The 15,638-nt window shown below is 38.2% G+C and overlaps 1 protein-coding gene across 11 annotated transcripts in view; it reads left to right on the top strand.

The window, feature by feature from the left end:
* APC (APC regulator of Wnt signaling pathway) overlaps positions 1-15,638 on the top strand; it is a 103,541-nt gene that overhangs the window by 53,217 nt on the left and 34,686 nt on the right. For all 11 annotated transcript variants that reach the window (XM_086868082.1, XM_086868078.1, XM_086868081.1 and 8 more), the window contains 4 exons: positions 2,687-2,771; positions 3,696-3,897; positions 10,870-10,978; positions 12,493-12,606. In XM_086868082.1, the coding sequence (XP_086724208.1) occupies positions 2,687-2,771; positions 3,696-3,897; positions 10,870-10,978; positions 12,493-12,606 (510 nt within the window). The remainder of the gene's footprint in view (positions 1-2,686; positions 2,772-3,695; positions 3,898-10,869; positions 10,979-12,492; positions 12,607-15,638) is intronic.

Raw genomic sequence — 15,638 nt, 5'->3', positions numbered from 1 at the left:
TCCCAGAGCCAATATAACCCCCGGCTGGCACGGCCCAGAGGTGCCGCTGGAAAAACACTGGGAAGGGGCCCCAGCTGCCCCCCGGGCCAGGGCTCGGCGGACTCCCCGGTGAGGGGCTCGGCAGCCTGCTCACCGCCCCTCGGGGGCAGGAAACCTTGGCCAGGCCCCATGGGGCCGGTCCCACCGGCACCCAGTTACCTCTTCAAAAGCCAGAAGCCACGAGTGCGACTTCCTGGGCTTTCCCATGTTTAAATGTGAATCTCACAGAGGCAGACCCAGCTTCTAAATGGTTCAATAGGTTGTCAGTTCTCAGAGCTAGCCAGCTATTGGTTTTTGCTGGGCACAGGCCAAGCTCTTAGCAGCTTCTCTCAGAAAAATAATTTCCATGGGTGGCCTCTTCCCTCCTCAACAAATGTCAATTAATGCAAAACCATCATGAAGACTCGTTGCCTGGGGAAGTATCCTGAACATGCTGAAACAGCGGATGTCCCACACATGTGAGTGAGAGACTTCTAAAAAGGGAATGGAAGGAGAGGTGGGATTTTGGGTTTATTCCTTGTAAAACAGTGCTGTTTTCAGAGAAAAAGATTCATTAATTACTTCTAAATTTACCTGAGTTGACAGGTTTCCAATAAGACTGCAAAACTCTCTCAAGACCGCTCTAGGTATCCACACTGCCTTTTAGACTTTAAGCTAAGACTGGTGTCTACAGATCAACTCTTGCATCAGACAGTGCAGGAGCCCTTCTTTGAGAAACACCACATTAGTTGTTTGTCTCCCTTTGTTGACAGGGCAGATGTTATGTTTAGAGACGGCTGGGCCATATGGCTGATGAGGGTGCCCTTGAACATATTTTAAAGCACAAGCACAGGGAAGATGTCTTTCCAAGAGTATGGATTTTATCACCCCAGGTTTGATCCTAAAGGCAAAGCTGACATTTAACAGGCAGTGCAGTAGGAGAGTAGGAGCTGCGCTCTAGGTGAATTGTGTTGAGGACTCAGCACACATGCAATATATATTTTAGGGTATTTAGTCTTTGGACTAGCTTCAGCCTGGTCCCATGGAGTGAATGCCTATCAGCAGTCCTTGGTGTAACTGCTGGCTTGGCTTGATCCAAAAGGCCCATGCTTCAAGATACCTTTGATGGGAATCCAGGTACAAGCTGGTGTGGGAGGATAGAAGTCTGGCATCAAACTGGTCCAAACTAAGGCATGAATGTGGACAAACACCTTGACCCCATCAGTAAACTGGAAATTTAGGTGTCTCTACTGCAGAATTATTCTTCCCAGTGCAGCATGGCAGAGACTGCTGCAACTAGGCTCCTACAATTTGGTCTGAATCTAGGGCTTGAGATTATTTCCTCAGAATTCTGCACAGTTCTGTACTCAAAATCCTTTTACCCTACTTTTTTATTACAAGAAACAGCACTTTGAATATAGAAAAGCTAATCACTGCACTCTTAAAGAAAATTTTGACTTTTATGGATATCACTTTTTTTTTTTCTTGAAAAGAGAAAAATGCATTTAAAAGGTACCTTCCGTGTAAGTTGCAAAACCCACCAATATTGACAGTAAGGTGTACTAGACTCTTAAAAGAGCAAAATTTTGGTATGGACATCTTTTTTAATTGTCTAGAACTCATTAGTTTTCAGATCTGAACAGAAGTACAATCCTCTTTGCAGAGTCCGTGTATGAAAATTACAGAATACCTTGCATTATTCAGAATTGCTTTAGTCTCCTTTCTGTTGCTGCTTCTAAAAGTATTTTCTGTGGCACAGTATGAAAAAAATTATACTTTAAATGCTGGTAGGGGCTTTTTGCCTTGTAGCTATTTTTTTCTTTTATTTGTTCTTGCTATTGATGCATCTGTCATGATATTGAAAGACTTTCACTATCTTGCGTTTAATTTTCTACCTGAATTTAGGCCACTGAGCATTTGGGACCTGGGGGCTTACAGGCCCCTTTAGTGTAATAGTCATTGTTTACTATGATTTTTTTTGTGCATCAGAACTATGTTCCTTCAGCTGTGTAATTTTATCATACATAGTTTCAATAGCACAGGGCATTATTCTTGGGTTTGAAGCTTCAATTGCATGAAAGAGTCTGCATCTCTTTCTGGTCAACCTGATGGTGATTAAAATAGAAGTAGTAATAATACAAATGATATATGCCATGAAAGAAAACTAAATCTTTTGCTCCCAGGCATGGTAATAGTAGCATTTGTAGTAGGAATAACATGATTCTTCTTGCTGATTTAAATGGTGCTAAGGCCTTAAAGAAAACGAATCCTGGGGATTACTTCTAGTCAAGATATTTTTCTGTTAGTTACATAGCCAAAATGTCTTTTCACAAGACTGACTGATTTCTTTCTGCTTATGTTTCTCCATCTTTTAATTCAAAATAACTGGTATTCACTTTGAAAAGAACTTCCAAATAATCCAATAGATGACTGCCAGGTAGGTTTATGCAGGATACACTTTACATCATGACAGTGCTGGGGGAAACATTGTAGAAAGTACCTGATGGCAATTAAAATTATGACACTTGATCACTGCTCACATGAAATATATTTTACATCAGTGTCTCAGCAGCTGTTTCATGAGTGTGCACTTCAGGGTAAGATGTGATGTATTTACTTTGTGGGTTATTATTGTAAGGATTTCTTAATTAGGCTCAATTTCTTACAGGAGGTATTGAAACAGCTACAAGGAAGTATTGAAGATGAGGCAATGGCATCTTCTGGACAAATTGACTTACTGGAACGACTTAAAGGTAAATCTAGAATTATGTTTTAAGTAGGTTAATTTCTTTCTCCATTGTTTTTAATTTGGGATAAAATTTTCAAAGTAATTTGTATCTTTTTCCAGTGCTGACCTTAATGATTAGGCATAGTCTCAGTGCCTAAACATTTTTGCTAAACATTTTAAGATACATTCTCAAAAAAAAAAGTCTCCATTTATACTTTGCTACTGTTACACTAGGATTTCACATTAATTGCTTTTGATATAACTCGCATTTCTTTTCTTCAGAAAAAAAAATCCGTATAGGTTAATGTTGGTGTAGTTCCACCAATTTTCTAAACTTGTTTGCATGTCCTGCCCTCTTCATGTCATATTACTGGAATTGTTTCTGTCATGCTGTAAATTGATGGCCCCTTCCCTATAGCATGTGCTGGAATGTGTATCATCCCATTCTATGGGAAGTGCCAGCAAGCCCAGACCACTGACTCCCTGTATACATCCATTATCCCTGCCACTGACACAGAAATTTCATAGGAATGTCTACACTTAAGAGCCGTGTGATGAACAGAGTCATGTGTTACATGATGGTGAAGCATTTGCAGGATTTCTGGAAAATAAATTGTTAGGAAGTGGGCCACAAGGTAATTCACATGATGTTTATGCAAAAATCCATTTCTTAAGTCCTCTGGGAAGGAGGCAGGCAGGCTTTTGTGGGGATACTGTTCTGTTTGCTAGGATTGCAATTTGGCCATCTGCTCAGATAACTGCTGTTCTCCAAGTCCACCATATCCATTGTTTTTATTCACAGTATTTGCACTACATTTCTGTGCAAAATGTTTCCATGAAAAGAACCCATACATTTGTTCAGGAAGTAAGAAATTAAGATAGAAATTATTTTTTAACTTTGTGCTGCTGAACCTTCAGCTCTGAAAAACGTTTGCTGTTTATTATCCAGAACTGAATTTGGAAAGCACCAGCTTCGCTGGGGTGAAGTTAAGGCCAAAGGTGTCCGTGCGTTCCTACGGGAGCCGGGAAGGGTCCGTGTCGAGCCGTTCAGGGGAGTGCAGTCCAGTCCCCATGGGGTCATTTCCAAGAAGAGGCTTTATGAATGGAAGCAGAGAAAGCACTGGTTACTTAGAAGAGCTAGAAAAAGAGAGGTAAATTTATTTGTTTATTCCTCCAGCATGGATTGCCTTCTAATTTTAACATGGAAGTTTACTGACGTATCTATCATGAATGTGGTTTTGATCAGTGATGTTTTTACCTTGACAGGTAATAAACCAGGAACCTACATTTTATTTAGATACACATGCAGAAAAATATTTTTTTTTCAGTATCATTCAGTTTATAGTGCTTCTTCATATGTGCATTTTCTTTTTTCTCTTTGTTGGCTGAAGGTTTTTTTTATTTTAATAAGCAGGTTGTCACTGTGTGAAACATTTAAATAGTGAGGGTGGAGCATTCTGTCTCCATTTCTCCTCACCACTGTTGATAAACACTGAAGCTGTAATGATGTGATCGTGAAATCACTTTCTCTCTTTTGCAAATGGTTATTAAGTACCATAGCTGGTTTATCAGTTATTTACTATTAGCAGATATTTACCTAGTGTCTCTACTCTCTCAGCAGATGTATCAGTTAAACAAAATATGTGTTCTTATTTTCAGTTGTTTTGCATTGAAAAAATCCTGGAATCTCTTTTCTTGAAAGGCAGTGGTACCCATTTATAGGAAGAGCTTACTTTCAGGTCATAATACCTGAATTATGTTCAGAATTTTATGTTCAGATAAGCACTTTATCAGTCACAAAGGAAATGCAAAGTAAGAGACATGCAGCTGTTTCCACTGAAGCCATCTTTATTTCTTAAAATGAACCTGACTGAAATACCAGATGTTTTCAGAAGCCCTTCTGTAAGACAGGATTTCATAAAGATTTGGTCCAACTTAATGGATAGGTTATCAATCTGTGGGCTGCAAAACCAAATAAACTGCAACCCAGTGTATTTATGCCTAGTAGACATTAACAAGAAAAAAATCCATTTTGAAGTTGTAATACAAAAGCTTTGTGGGTAATGAGTAGGTTGTGGACAGCGCTCTAGAAAAATCCTGCTCTAAAGGATTTACTCTGGAGTTCAGCAAATTTTTTGCAGCCAAGCCCTGAAAGGAGTATGCTTTTCTTCCAAGATATTATGTCCAGATCCCTTTTTTTGGTCCTACCATACTGAGCCTGTTCTAGCAGCCACTCTGGTTTTTTCCTTCTCCTAGTCAGGATCACCACTAATGATATTTGTTCTGCTGCATAAAATGTAGATTTCTGAGGACCTGTATAAGAATATTTAGGAATTTGGGGGTATCTACTTCCTCATCTCAGTCTTCAAGAGTCTGATGTGTCTATTATTGACTGTCTTAACAAACTGCATTTGTTGTATTCTTCCAATGCTGTATTTTACTAGAGATGATACTAAAATATTTAAACAGAGTTGGAACTTTCACTGTGGTTCCAGTGAACTCCTGCTCACTTGGAACAAGCAGCGTTTATAGCAGCCAGAGTTCTTTAAGGTGATTAGCACCTCTGATTTATGGTCTGTGATCCTTCCCCACCCTGGTGGATTCTGAGGTGAGAGTTCTTTGGACATTTTTCTTGGCAGTGAAGACAGCTTAGGCAGTGAACCAGTCTGTGTTCCAAATAACGCTGGAGAAAAGAGATGAGAATGTTTTAATTTCAGAATGGTTTAGGCCATGTTACTGTTGTAGTAATGGGGTAAATATTTGTTCTGTGGAGAAGATGGATCTGTGGAGGCATGGCCAGATCACACCTGGCTTCATTGTTAATGAAATGATGGATATTCCAAAAATCAGGATACATGTGGAAGCATGTAGGGCATTGATGACAACCTGGGTAGCCAAAGGAATCAAAACTTGGGAGGGTATAGGACTGTGCATCTAGAGTCACTACCATTTCTAAAGGAAAGTTAACCACTTCTTTTCCTGTGTTTTGCATCTAAACTTGTTTGGTGTATTTACTAAATGTGTATCTAAATGTTTTTACTAGGCACATATTTGGTTATCAATTTTGGATTTTTGCACTTAAACAGACTTTCAAGAACTTCTGGAACTTGACAAGCCTAAAATAATTTAGAATAAAATGATACTTTTCATAAATATGCAGCAAGAGACCATTTCCACTCAGTATTTTAACATGCTGGCACAATATATGCTGCTTATGGGCAACAGTGTGTGAGGACTAAATGATGTTTTTAAATATTTAGAGCAATTTGTTGGGCACCTGGCATCCAGTCAGGTGTGGGGTCAACCCACCACACTTGACTGAAAGTGAACTTCTGAAGGGAAGAAAATTTATGAATTGATTTGCCTGCCAGAATGAAGATTAAATTATTGATGCATATCTCATTTACTTGGCTTTCTTCTAATTCCAAAGTTTAAAAAAAACAAAGGAGAAAAAAAAAACGGGCAGTTGCAGTGCTATGCTTTTAAATTGCCAGTTTAGAATACTCTAACCATGAAATATCTCTTGCTTTCTCTGGCTATTTCCAGGTATACTTGATAAGAGCATAATATCAACAACAAAATTTTTCAGAGTACACTGCATGTTAAAATTTTTTTGTGTTTGTTTGCCCTTGGCAATTTAGCAAATTTAATAATCTCATCTTTTTTAATTCTGTAATTAGCCACTAATGATGACAGTCTTCTGAGAAATTTTATATGAAAATGTTTGTATGCCTTCTTTACTCCTTCTGGTTTATGCCATTCCTTTTTCATTTCTTTAATGTTGATTTGGAGCATTTTCTGTCTCATGGCTTCTTTCTTCCATTATGCTTATCTCCTTTTGGCTGGCTGGTAAAACTTACCTCGGACTTTACAGCATCAGCACTGCTTTTCAAGATTTCATTTTATCTCTCACCAATTGAAGTTAAAGTATTACTTACAGTTGTGATTTACATAATGCAAGTAGAGTAGCATATAGTTTGTTTCCCTTCTCCCTTTTAGCCAGGAATAATATTGACATAATTATGCAGAATATACTTCAAAGAGAATTAAAGAGTTTTCTGCATTCATTCAGCTTCTTCTGTTGTTTGGAGCTTCAAAAGTACATGAGCAGCCTTTGAAAAACCCCTCTTCAGAAGAACAGTTCAAATTGCAAACTTTTTGTTAATTCATAACAATAGTGTAAAGTTCCAAAGGCTTTCTTCATTTGCTTTGCTGAATTCTCAATGAACTTGACAGGGTATGACAGAGAACAGAATTTTCTCTTATGCTGTAAAAGTCCTAATGTGAACATCTTGGGGGTATAAAAAAGATGGAATAACTGCAGTGTTTGTTTCCACCTTGTTTTCCATGACCAGTAGCAGCTCTTCCACTTTAAATCCTCTCCTAACCCTAAGAAGCTCCAAGAGCCTCAGAAGCATCTGTACTTCTGGTTGAAATAGTATCTCAGAGTAAGGTTAAATGTGGGGAAAAGATTATCAAACATATCTACAGAGAACTGCTGCTTATTTTCAAGGAAACTGAAGTGCAGCCTGCTGTAGTTGCAGCGACCCTTCAGATTTTGTGCTGAAAGAACTTAAAGACTGTTAAAACCTTAATTCTCATGGAGCACTGATACCACACTAGTAATCCCAAATGAAGCATCACTTCAGAAAACAAAATGACAATATAAAATTAAACAAGTTGCCCTCGGGTCATATATTATGTTGTTTATGCAGCACTGATGGTTCCTGTGCTGGTTTTTCATTGAATGACATTTGGGGAAGGAGTAAGAAACCACTCACAGAAATTATTTCTCTGAGTGAAGCTGCTGGGAGCTTTCACTGTGCCTAGAAAAGGTCAATAGCTGGCTAGTTCTGAGAAATGATAGCATTTTGAACCATTTAGAAATTAGATCCACCTCTGTGAATTACACATTTTAAAAACTACGAGCTTGAGAATTCTCTCTTGCTTCCGGACCCAGGAGGTAGCAGAGGTGTGGTGAGGCCGGCCCTGCTCGCCCACGGCCTGGGCGGCCTGGGGGAGGCCGGGCCGGACGCCAGCGGCTCCCGGGCGAGGAATGGAGGCGGCAGGAGCCCGGCCCCAGGCTGGGCCTGGCCACGGCTGCTGACATCTTGCCGACGCTGAGTCCTGCGTGGCGCTTGACAGCTCCAGGCCGAGCTTACTTCCCCTGCCAGGGCAGAGAGGTGCCCCGAGTGGCCTGACATCCAGCACCATGCCTGCTGCGGCCACTAGATAAAAAATGGAACCCTGTCAGATAGGCAGATGAGACCTCCAGACCTTGTTCTTCTCTGCAGGAGAGAAAAGGAGTGACGACACTGAGAAAGACAACATGAAAACACTTAAGTCAGTAAAGAAGGAGTCAAGCCTCAAATGGAAGGAGAATGAGGAGATGCCCTAATGGGCAGATGGCCAGTGATATACTGAAATATCTCCTTTATTCATGGGAGAGTATGGGGGGATGAAGTATTCAAACTGTAGATCTGAGCGGAGGCATCCATTGATGAAGCCAAGCAGATAGTGGAGTAGCTGTAACCCTATGAGAAGCTTGAACAGAGAGAGAGATGAGAGTGAGGAAGACCCTTTGCCCCCAGGGGGAGAAGAAAAAAACCTCTGCTCCCAGAGATGATCACAGAGTCAGATGGAGAGAACCTTTGCCTTTGAACAGCTCATCCTTAAAATAATACCCCAAGAGTTCATGGCCCATGGACACACCTGTAGTAGGGCTGTGAAAATGGGAGGAAATTCGCAATGGTAAAACTTTTCCTGGGCAGCTGCTAATGGTGGAAATAAAAAAGCCATGAGAGAATTGTTTCTTGTGGAGAAGTCTCCATGGCATGACAAGAGAAAACTCTCCCTACAAGAACTTAGGAAAGACTGTTGTATAGTTGGTAACTGATTTAACATCCCAGGTTTTGTCTCTACTTGATCAGTTGGGAAAGGAAAAAGTTGGGCAGGGGGAGGAAAGGTGTTTCTTATTCTTGCAGTCCTGTTAGTAAAGTTTCTTTATACCTTTTAAGTTTTGAGCCAGTTTTGCCTTTCTCCTGATCCATATCTCACAGCAAGAAATGGGTAAGTGCACTGGTGATTTTAGCCAGCGCTGAGATCCACCACATTTTTTGGCGCATTGGCTAGGAAATTCAGATGGGCAAATCTAAACCAGTACAGTTCCCAAGTTAATTTTCTTGCATCTAGCATCCATTGTGCATGTTGAAACAGATTGAATGGCACACTGTCTCACATACTGAACATCCTACGTTTCATAAGACAAGCTCAGTCACATGTTTACTTAGCTGAAAGTAATCCCTCCAGTTTCTGCTACCAGTTCTTTGATGTCCAGAGGCAGAATTAGTCCTTTTTATCTACAAGTCCTCAAAAGTTAAAATACTTTTTATAAGGATTGCATTAATTATTTGTTTGCAACTTTTATTTCACAGCCTGGACAAAACTGGTGCCTGGGCACTCAGAGTGGTAAAAAGTGAAGAATTTCACTCTGTCCAGAGATTAGGCACCACGGCTATGTGGCAAGATAATGGGCAGGTGGGAGGGAAAAAAGGCTTTCTCAACAAGCTTTCCCCAAGCACCATCTATTAGTTTTGCCTTCAGTCTGCCTGAAGGACTTTAGGAATGTCTGTCAGCCACATCCTTGTGACTGAAGAATTACTGCTGTTCTGTGATACTGCTCGAGTTACCTGCCAAATTACGGTAATTGTTTGTTACTTCTTTTCAGTCATTTTTATTGCAAACCTTGGCATCCTTAAAACAAATCTGTTTCAGCATGACTGTTGGATCAAATTTGGAAATTCATGTAATTTTGTTAATGTTTACAAACACTTAGCACTCTTAGATGTGTGTAGTTTTCCAGCATCATGTTGAAGGGAGGGATCCTCTTTTAATTTTCCATTTGCACACAGGCTTATATTGGATGTGCAATATATATTAAATCATCAAAATTAGCTTGAAACATTTTTTAAAGTCAGATTCTTCTGAACACAAATTTTAAAATTCTTTGTCCTTTGTTTTGTGTGGAAGATGGATTACCTTCTCAAAGCATGTCTGTGATGCATTATCAAAATAGGGGAAATTTGTATTTCTGTTGTATGTTATGTAATTGGTCCTTAATGACTTAGAGTAATTATCCATAATGTGTTTGTGTGCTTTATAAAGGTTCATATGCACTCGTTCAGAAATGCCACAGCCAGAGAGGGATGCAAAAGTTAAGGGATATAAAACTGGGCAAACGTGTATGCAGCTTTCTGTTTTTTGGTTAAGGGTTGATTTTGTCATTTCTGTAAATGACCAGTATTAGAACATAAGAAGGAAGAACAGTACTTAGCATTAGAAAGAAAATAAACTTGTTTAAAAAAAAAAGAGTGGCTTTCTGTTTATTCCTACCAGCCAGGTTTTGCTGGAAAATTTTAATATTTATTTTGAAGAATATAGTAGCCATGAACGTTATTTCACTATATTCATAAGGTTTAGAATGATATAAAATTCGGTTCATGAAGGATTAGTAAAATAGCATGTGAAATTTTTAATATATATATTTTTTTCCTTGGTTGTCTGCATATATTATTCATTTTGTCTTTCTCAGTTATTACTTAGGTATGCAGTGTGCTTATGATACCCATTTAAAATGATATTAATAGCTGCAAATGTATCTTGTCTATAATATTTGGTGGGAAATACTGGTTTAAAAGTATTTTAAAAGAGAAATGGCTTATTTTGTGTGCTTTACCCATAGTTTTGCTGCAGGTGACAAAATGAGTAAAATGACAGTGCAGAGGTGAAGATTCTCAATTCAGTAACAGGACTGAGGGTTGTACTTGCTTCTGTGACAGACCTTTTCTTAAATGTTGTTTGCAAGAAGCAGGGTGCAAGTTAACACACAATAACTGGTTTTACTTTCACAGAAGGTTTCTTAGCTTTGGATTTTGAAGTGGGTTTTTTAGAGAAGTATGTGTATTTTTCATCTCATAGATGAGGACCTGAAATGCTTAGGACAGATGAGTGGATAGGTTGATTAGCCAGAGCCAGGGAGCTGAACTAAATGTCTCCTTAGTGCCTTATTCAAACCTCCAGATGGAAATGAAGTGTAAGACACTTCCTCCTTTTGCTTTTAATAGATCCCTGTTGCTTGCGGAGCTTGAGAAGGAAGAGAAAGAAAAGGACTGGTATTATGCCCAGCTTCAGAACCTGACTAAAAGGATAGATAGTCTCCCCCTTACTGAAAATGTAAGTACCTTCTGAGTGCTTGGCGAGGTGTCTGGTGCTACAGTTTCTGTTGAGATGCTATGTGTATTTTATTAAATCAGTGGCATTCTCTACTAACACTTTAGTTCAATTTTTTTTTTTTATTCAGTATGTAATGATAACTTAACCTAAATCATACATTTTTCTCATAGAATTTTACACATCAGAATTCATATATAGCAGTATAAATGTCAGTGAAAACAGAGGAGCATTGAAAAGTCATTATGACAAATTAATTGCATGTCAGTGCACTTCCTTAACTCTGTTTCCCCCTGTTCTTTTGTTTGGTGGATTTTTCTAGTTCTGAGAATAATGTTGGCAAACTACAATGTACAGAAGAGCTTTTACTTCTTAGAGTGATTCTGCAGCCTATGCAGGTGGTGTTGTAAGCTTTTACCTTGGCTCCTCCAAACTATTTATAGTCAAGTTGCCATTATCTGAGATAATGAAGATGTCTGATATCCTACATAATGCAGTATTTCCTGTTAGATGTCAGCAGCTTGGATGTATTTGCAGTGCATTCCTTCACACACAGAGTTGTGAATGTGTGGTTGATAGAGTCACACTTGATGAAGCCTTCTGGAAATGGAAACAGACAACAGAAACACTTCTTCAATGGGCAGAAGTAATACTGAGCCATGGCTGAGCCTAGCGGAGCATCACAACCAAGGGAGAAGACCTGGAAAACATTTTGAGGAAGGGCAACCCATTCCCAAAGCACTGTCACCTGTATCTCTGTCACTCTCATAGGTTTTAAGGTTGTCTCCCTTGTTCCATAGATCATGAATTCACTTAGCTGCTTTTAGGATTAGAGTGCATTACTTAACAGTACACTAAAGGCCTTTCGTAGCAATTTATATTCATTACTTCTTAATCCAGACACAGCAAAATGACTGGTCCCATTTGGTGCCTGCTGATGGTTGTCTTCTTTTGACTTTCTGAATTGACCTTGGTGAAGTCTTCCAGAAGCACTGCTCTTGGAGACTCATTTATTTACAGACTGAGTAATTGTCTAAAGCCAGTGAAGAGCTTTGCACCTGCCTTGAAATTTCTTTTAATTCAAAAGTCTTTCCTTAGGTGTATTGCTGCTCCTGGGTTTAGCACTTGTGCTCTTTTCCCAGGGGAGTTAGAAATAAGGTAAATATCAGCAGAATGAATGCCATCACTATGTGGTGTAGCTTAATACTTCTGAATATTTTTGAAAATGCCAATTCAGATGGCACACATCACAATTTAGTTGGTAACAGCCAGATGTTCCTGTAAGGAATGATACTTTCTGAATGCTTATTCATTATATTTAGTCATTTGACTAAACTCAGGTGTAGTCACTCAGTTGAACATCATTGTGTTCTTGTTTCTCATAACACAGTCATGTTTTAAGAATGCATTACTACGTTTTGTTTGTTTATGAAATTGTTCTGCTTTTTGTTCTGAGAAATACACTGTTTACATAAACGTAACTTGCTCAAATGCCTTCTCTGGTACTCTGGTTTCAGTTCTCCTTGCAAACAGATATGACCAGAAGGCAGCTGGAGTATGAGGCCAGGCAAATCAGAGCTGCAATGGAAGAACAGCTGGGCACTTGTCAGGATATGGAGAAGCGAGCACAGGTAGAGTTATTCTCTTCCCATTAGAAGCAAGGGAAAAGGTTTTCCTGCATATTTATTAAATTATTGGTAATTGTATCTTTAAACTGTGTAAACACAGCACTTAGCCTTTCAAATAAAAAAAATAGGAATCAGGACATAGGAAATAATTGCTCAGCAAAGAGTACCCTCATCTGCCTCTTGTGAATAAACCTTTTTATTCAGCAAATGTAGACCATTCATTCAAGAGAAAATACTTTTTAATGATAATTTCCTTACAATTTACTACCATTTTAGCTTCAGAAAAGCCAGTGTATTTGCAACTGCTTTATTTTGCATCTTTTTGCTGGGTTTCTTCATGCTTGTAAGTTTAGAACAGTCTAGCTACTGTTCTTACATTTCTTTAGCCAGAAAAGATGTATCAGGGAATAATATTTTCAAACAAGGTTTTCAAGTAAAATGTAATTCACATACATATCTGGAATTTGTTTGCTTTCATCAAGAATTGTTTTGCATTCATGGCAAGGATATGTACATATCTAACCACATGGCACACCCATTTGGAAGTATAAATCAGAATGTAATCATGTGCAAATCATAAATAACCAGTTGGTTGCTGGTTATAAAATATAATCCCCCATAGTAGGAAAGCAACAATTTGAATTATTTCTTACCATTTATTTCTAGACATATTAAATAACCAACTTAGTAAGATTTGGGGGGTTTATAGTGAAACTGACAATAATCAGTAATAATAAAGTGAAATCAGTAATAATAAACTGAAAGTAAAACTCAATAAAAATAAACTGAATTTTCAGTACAGTCTTTTTAGGCTCTGTCTCCCTAACTAGGTTGACTCAACACAAAATTTTGCTCTAGGAGAAACATTTCTAATTTGGTTTTACATTTAAATTAAAGCAGCTGTTCTGATTACAAGAGGTAATCAGAATAGCTGCTTTAAACTTTAAAGTGAGTAATCTAGTAGGACTTTTCAGAAAATTCCTATAATTACAGTGTTTAGCCAAAGAGATACCCTGCAGCTGTCAGGTTATGTGTGCAGGGGTTTGTCTGTGATGATGTTCTGACAGACCCAAGTTCAGTTGCTTGTAGAGTCCACTGGCTCTGACCTGGGAGCTGTAGGGCTGTTATCAAGGTTTATCAGCAGGGAGGTGACCTCCTTGGATTCAGCTGTGCAGTTTGTGTCAGCCTGCCCTGAGTGAAGATCCTGCACAGTAGAACACCTGGGAAAGTTTTGCTGCTGTAAACAGGCCTAAGTTAGAGGAAGATGAATTAAGCTAAATAGGCAGGCTAGGCTGCTGGCAGCATTCTATATGCACTCAGGCAGGGATCAAAAGAAATTATTCAGACACACAACTTGGCTGTAGTTATATCACTATATGGAAATAATCAAGCTGACCCTGAAGTTGTTTCTTCCCTAATTGTTGGTTTTAAATTTGGTGGGGGGAAAAACACTGACAAGATGATTTTAAAACACTTTGTGGGTTTCTGAATTAATGTTTGACATGGGGTTTGTCACAGCTGTTTCACTCTCTCTGTATCTGTGTAACACATATTTTCAAAAATTACACTGCCTATTGTGATTATATAAAGATTATTGAATACAAAGTAACTACTTCTGCAAGTGCTTCTTGTGAATTTAACTGGTAACTCCCCCTGGTTTCATTCTGCCAAGGACCAGTGCCAAAAACGTGTAGAAGTTCATTGATGTACAAATACATAAGAGAAATTTCTGCATTATTTCACTGTGATGTTAAAATATGCAAAATTAAACATTAGTATTTGGAAAGGATATTCAACTTAGTAGTTTTACCATTTTCTTTCTGCTCAGTATTTGCTTTCCACCCAAACTGATTGGGAGCAATACTATGCAAAAACGTAGGCTGAAGGGAGGGAACATTTCAGCTACATGAAGGCTGGCATTGCAGACGTCTCTGAATTAAGAGTGCCAGAGATTATTCTGTGAGAGAGCTGGTAACCTGCAGTTGCCCAAGTAGTCACTGCACTTTTCTGTAGCTACCCTTTCTCATAGGCCTTGAAAAAATGGCTTTCTCTCAGTTTTTGTCTGGCATGATTTGGCTCCTTCTGAAGCAACTTAACTCATATCAACTGCCTGTTGATGTCTTCTATGAAGATTGTTCACAAGCGCAGCAGTGTTCAAAAAGATGGATAAGAAGCCTATTGCAAGCTGTTTCAGCTAGTTTATTGATTTGTACTAACTTGTAAACTTGTAACTATTCTCTGAAGCTAGTAATTTCACATAGTGCTTACTTGAAAAAAAAAAGGAGAAAAGCATTCTCAGCCATGTTTTATTTTTACTGTTCAAAGGTTATAGCCAATATATTTAGTAATAAGAAGAAGCAAACTTAATTTCTGTAAGAAATACTTCAATTCTAAGACTGAATTCATGTTCACATAGAATTTATTTTTTGTTCAAGTCAGAACAAAAAGGATCTAATTTTTTTGAGGTTAAAAGTTCTTTAAAATCTTGCATGAAATTACCATTCTTACAAGAATTTATCCCAAGATCTCTAAAAGTTTGCTAAAACAGCAGACCACTAAAGATACAAGAAAATTTAGATCCTGGAGTTTCACACAGACAAACATTTCAGCACTGTTATATTTATACAGTGGTCTTGTATGTACATCAAGCCATTAATGCATTTTTCTATCATATATGTTTATTTGGGGAAAAAAAACCCAACCAAACAAAAAAGGCAGACAACATTTTTAAAACAAAATGTTGTTCCCTATTTTTACTTTCTGTATAGTGATTGTTTTTCTGTTACTGTGATTGTGGAGGAATTTTATTTTTGTTTTGTTAGACACCTTATTGGGGCAGTGAAAGCCAAATAATATGTAACCTCAAATGTAAAGTTACTTTATACAGCTATTTTATGTTAATAAAAGTTGTTAGTAAATATAACAATAAATGGGAATGTAGTATGAACAAATAGAAATCAAAGGTGATATTTCTCAAGTAGATTTTAAATTTAAAAACATTGCTCTGGCTTGTTCCTTGTGTATCTCAGACTTTT

This window comes from Cyanistes caeruleus, chromosome Z (genome assembly GCF_971803275.1).
Source record: "Cyanistes caeruleus chromosome Z, bCyaCae1.hap1.1, whole genome shotgun sequence".
Classification (NCBI taxonomy): domain Eukaryota; kingdom Metazoa; phylum Chordata; class Aves; order Passeriformes; family Paridae; genus Cyanistes; species Cyanistes caeruleus.
Note: the sequence above shows the minus strand (reverse complement) of the source record. Positions and strands in the feature narration are given on the sequence as shown.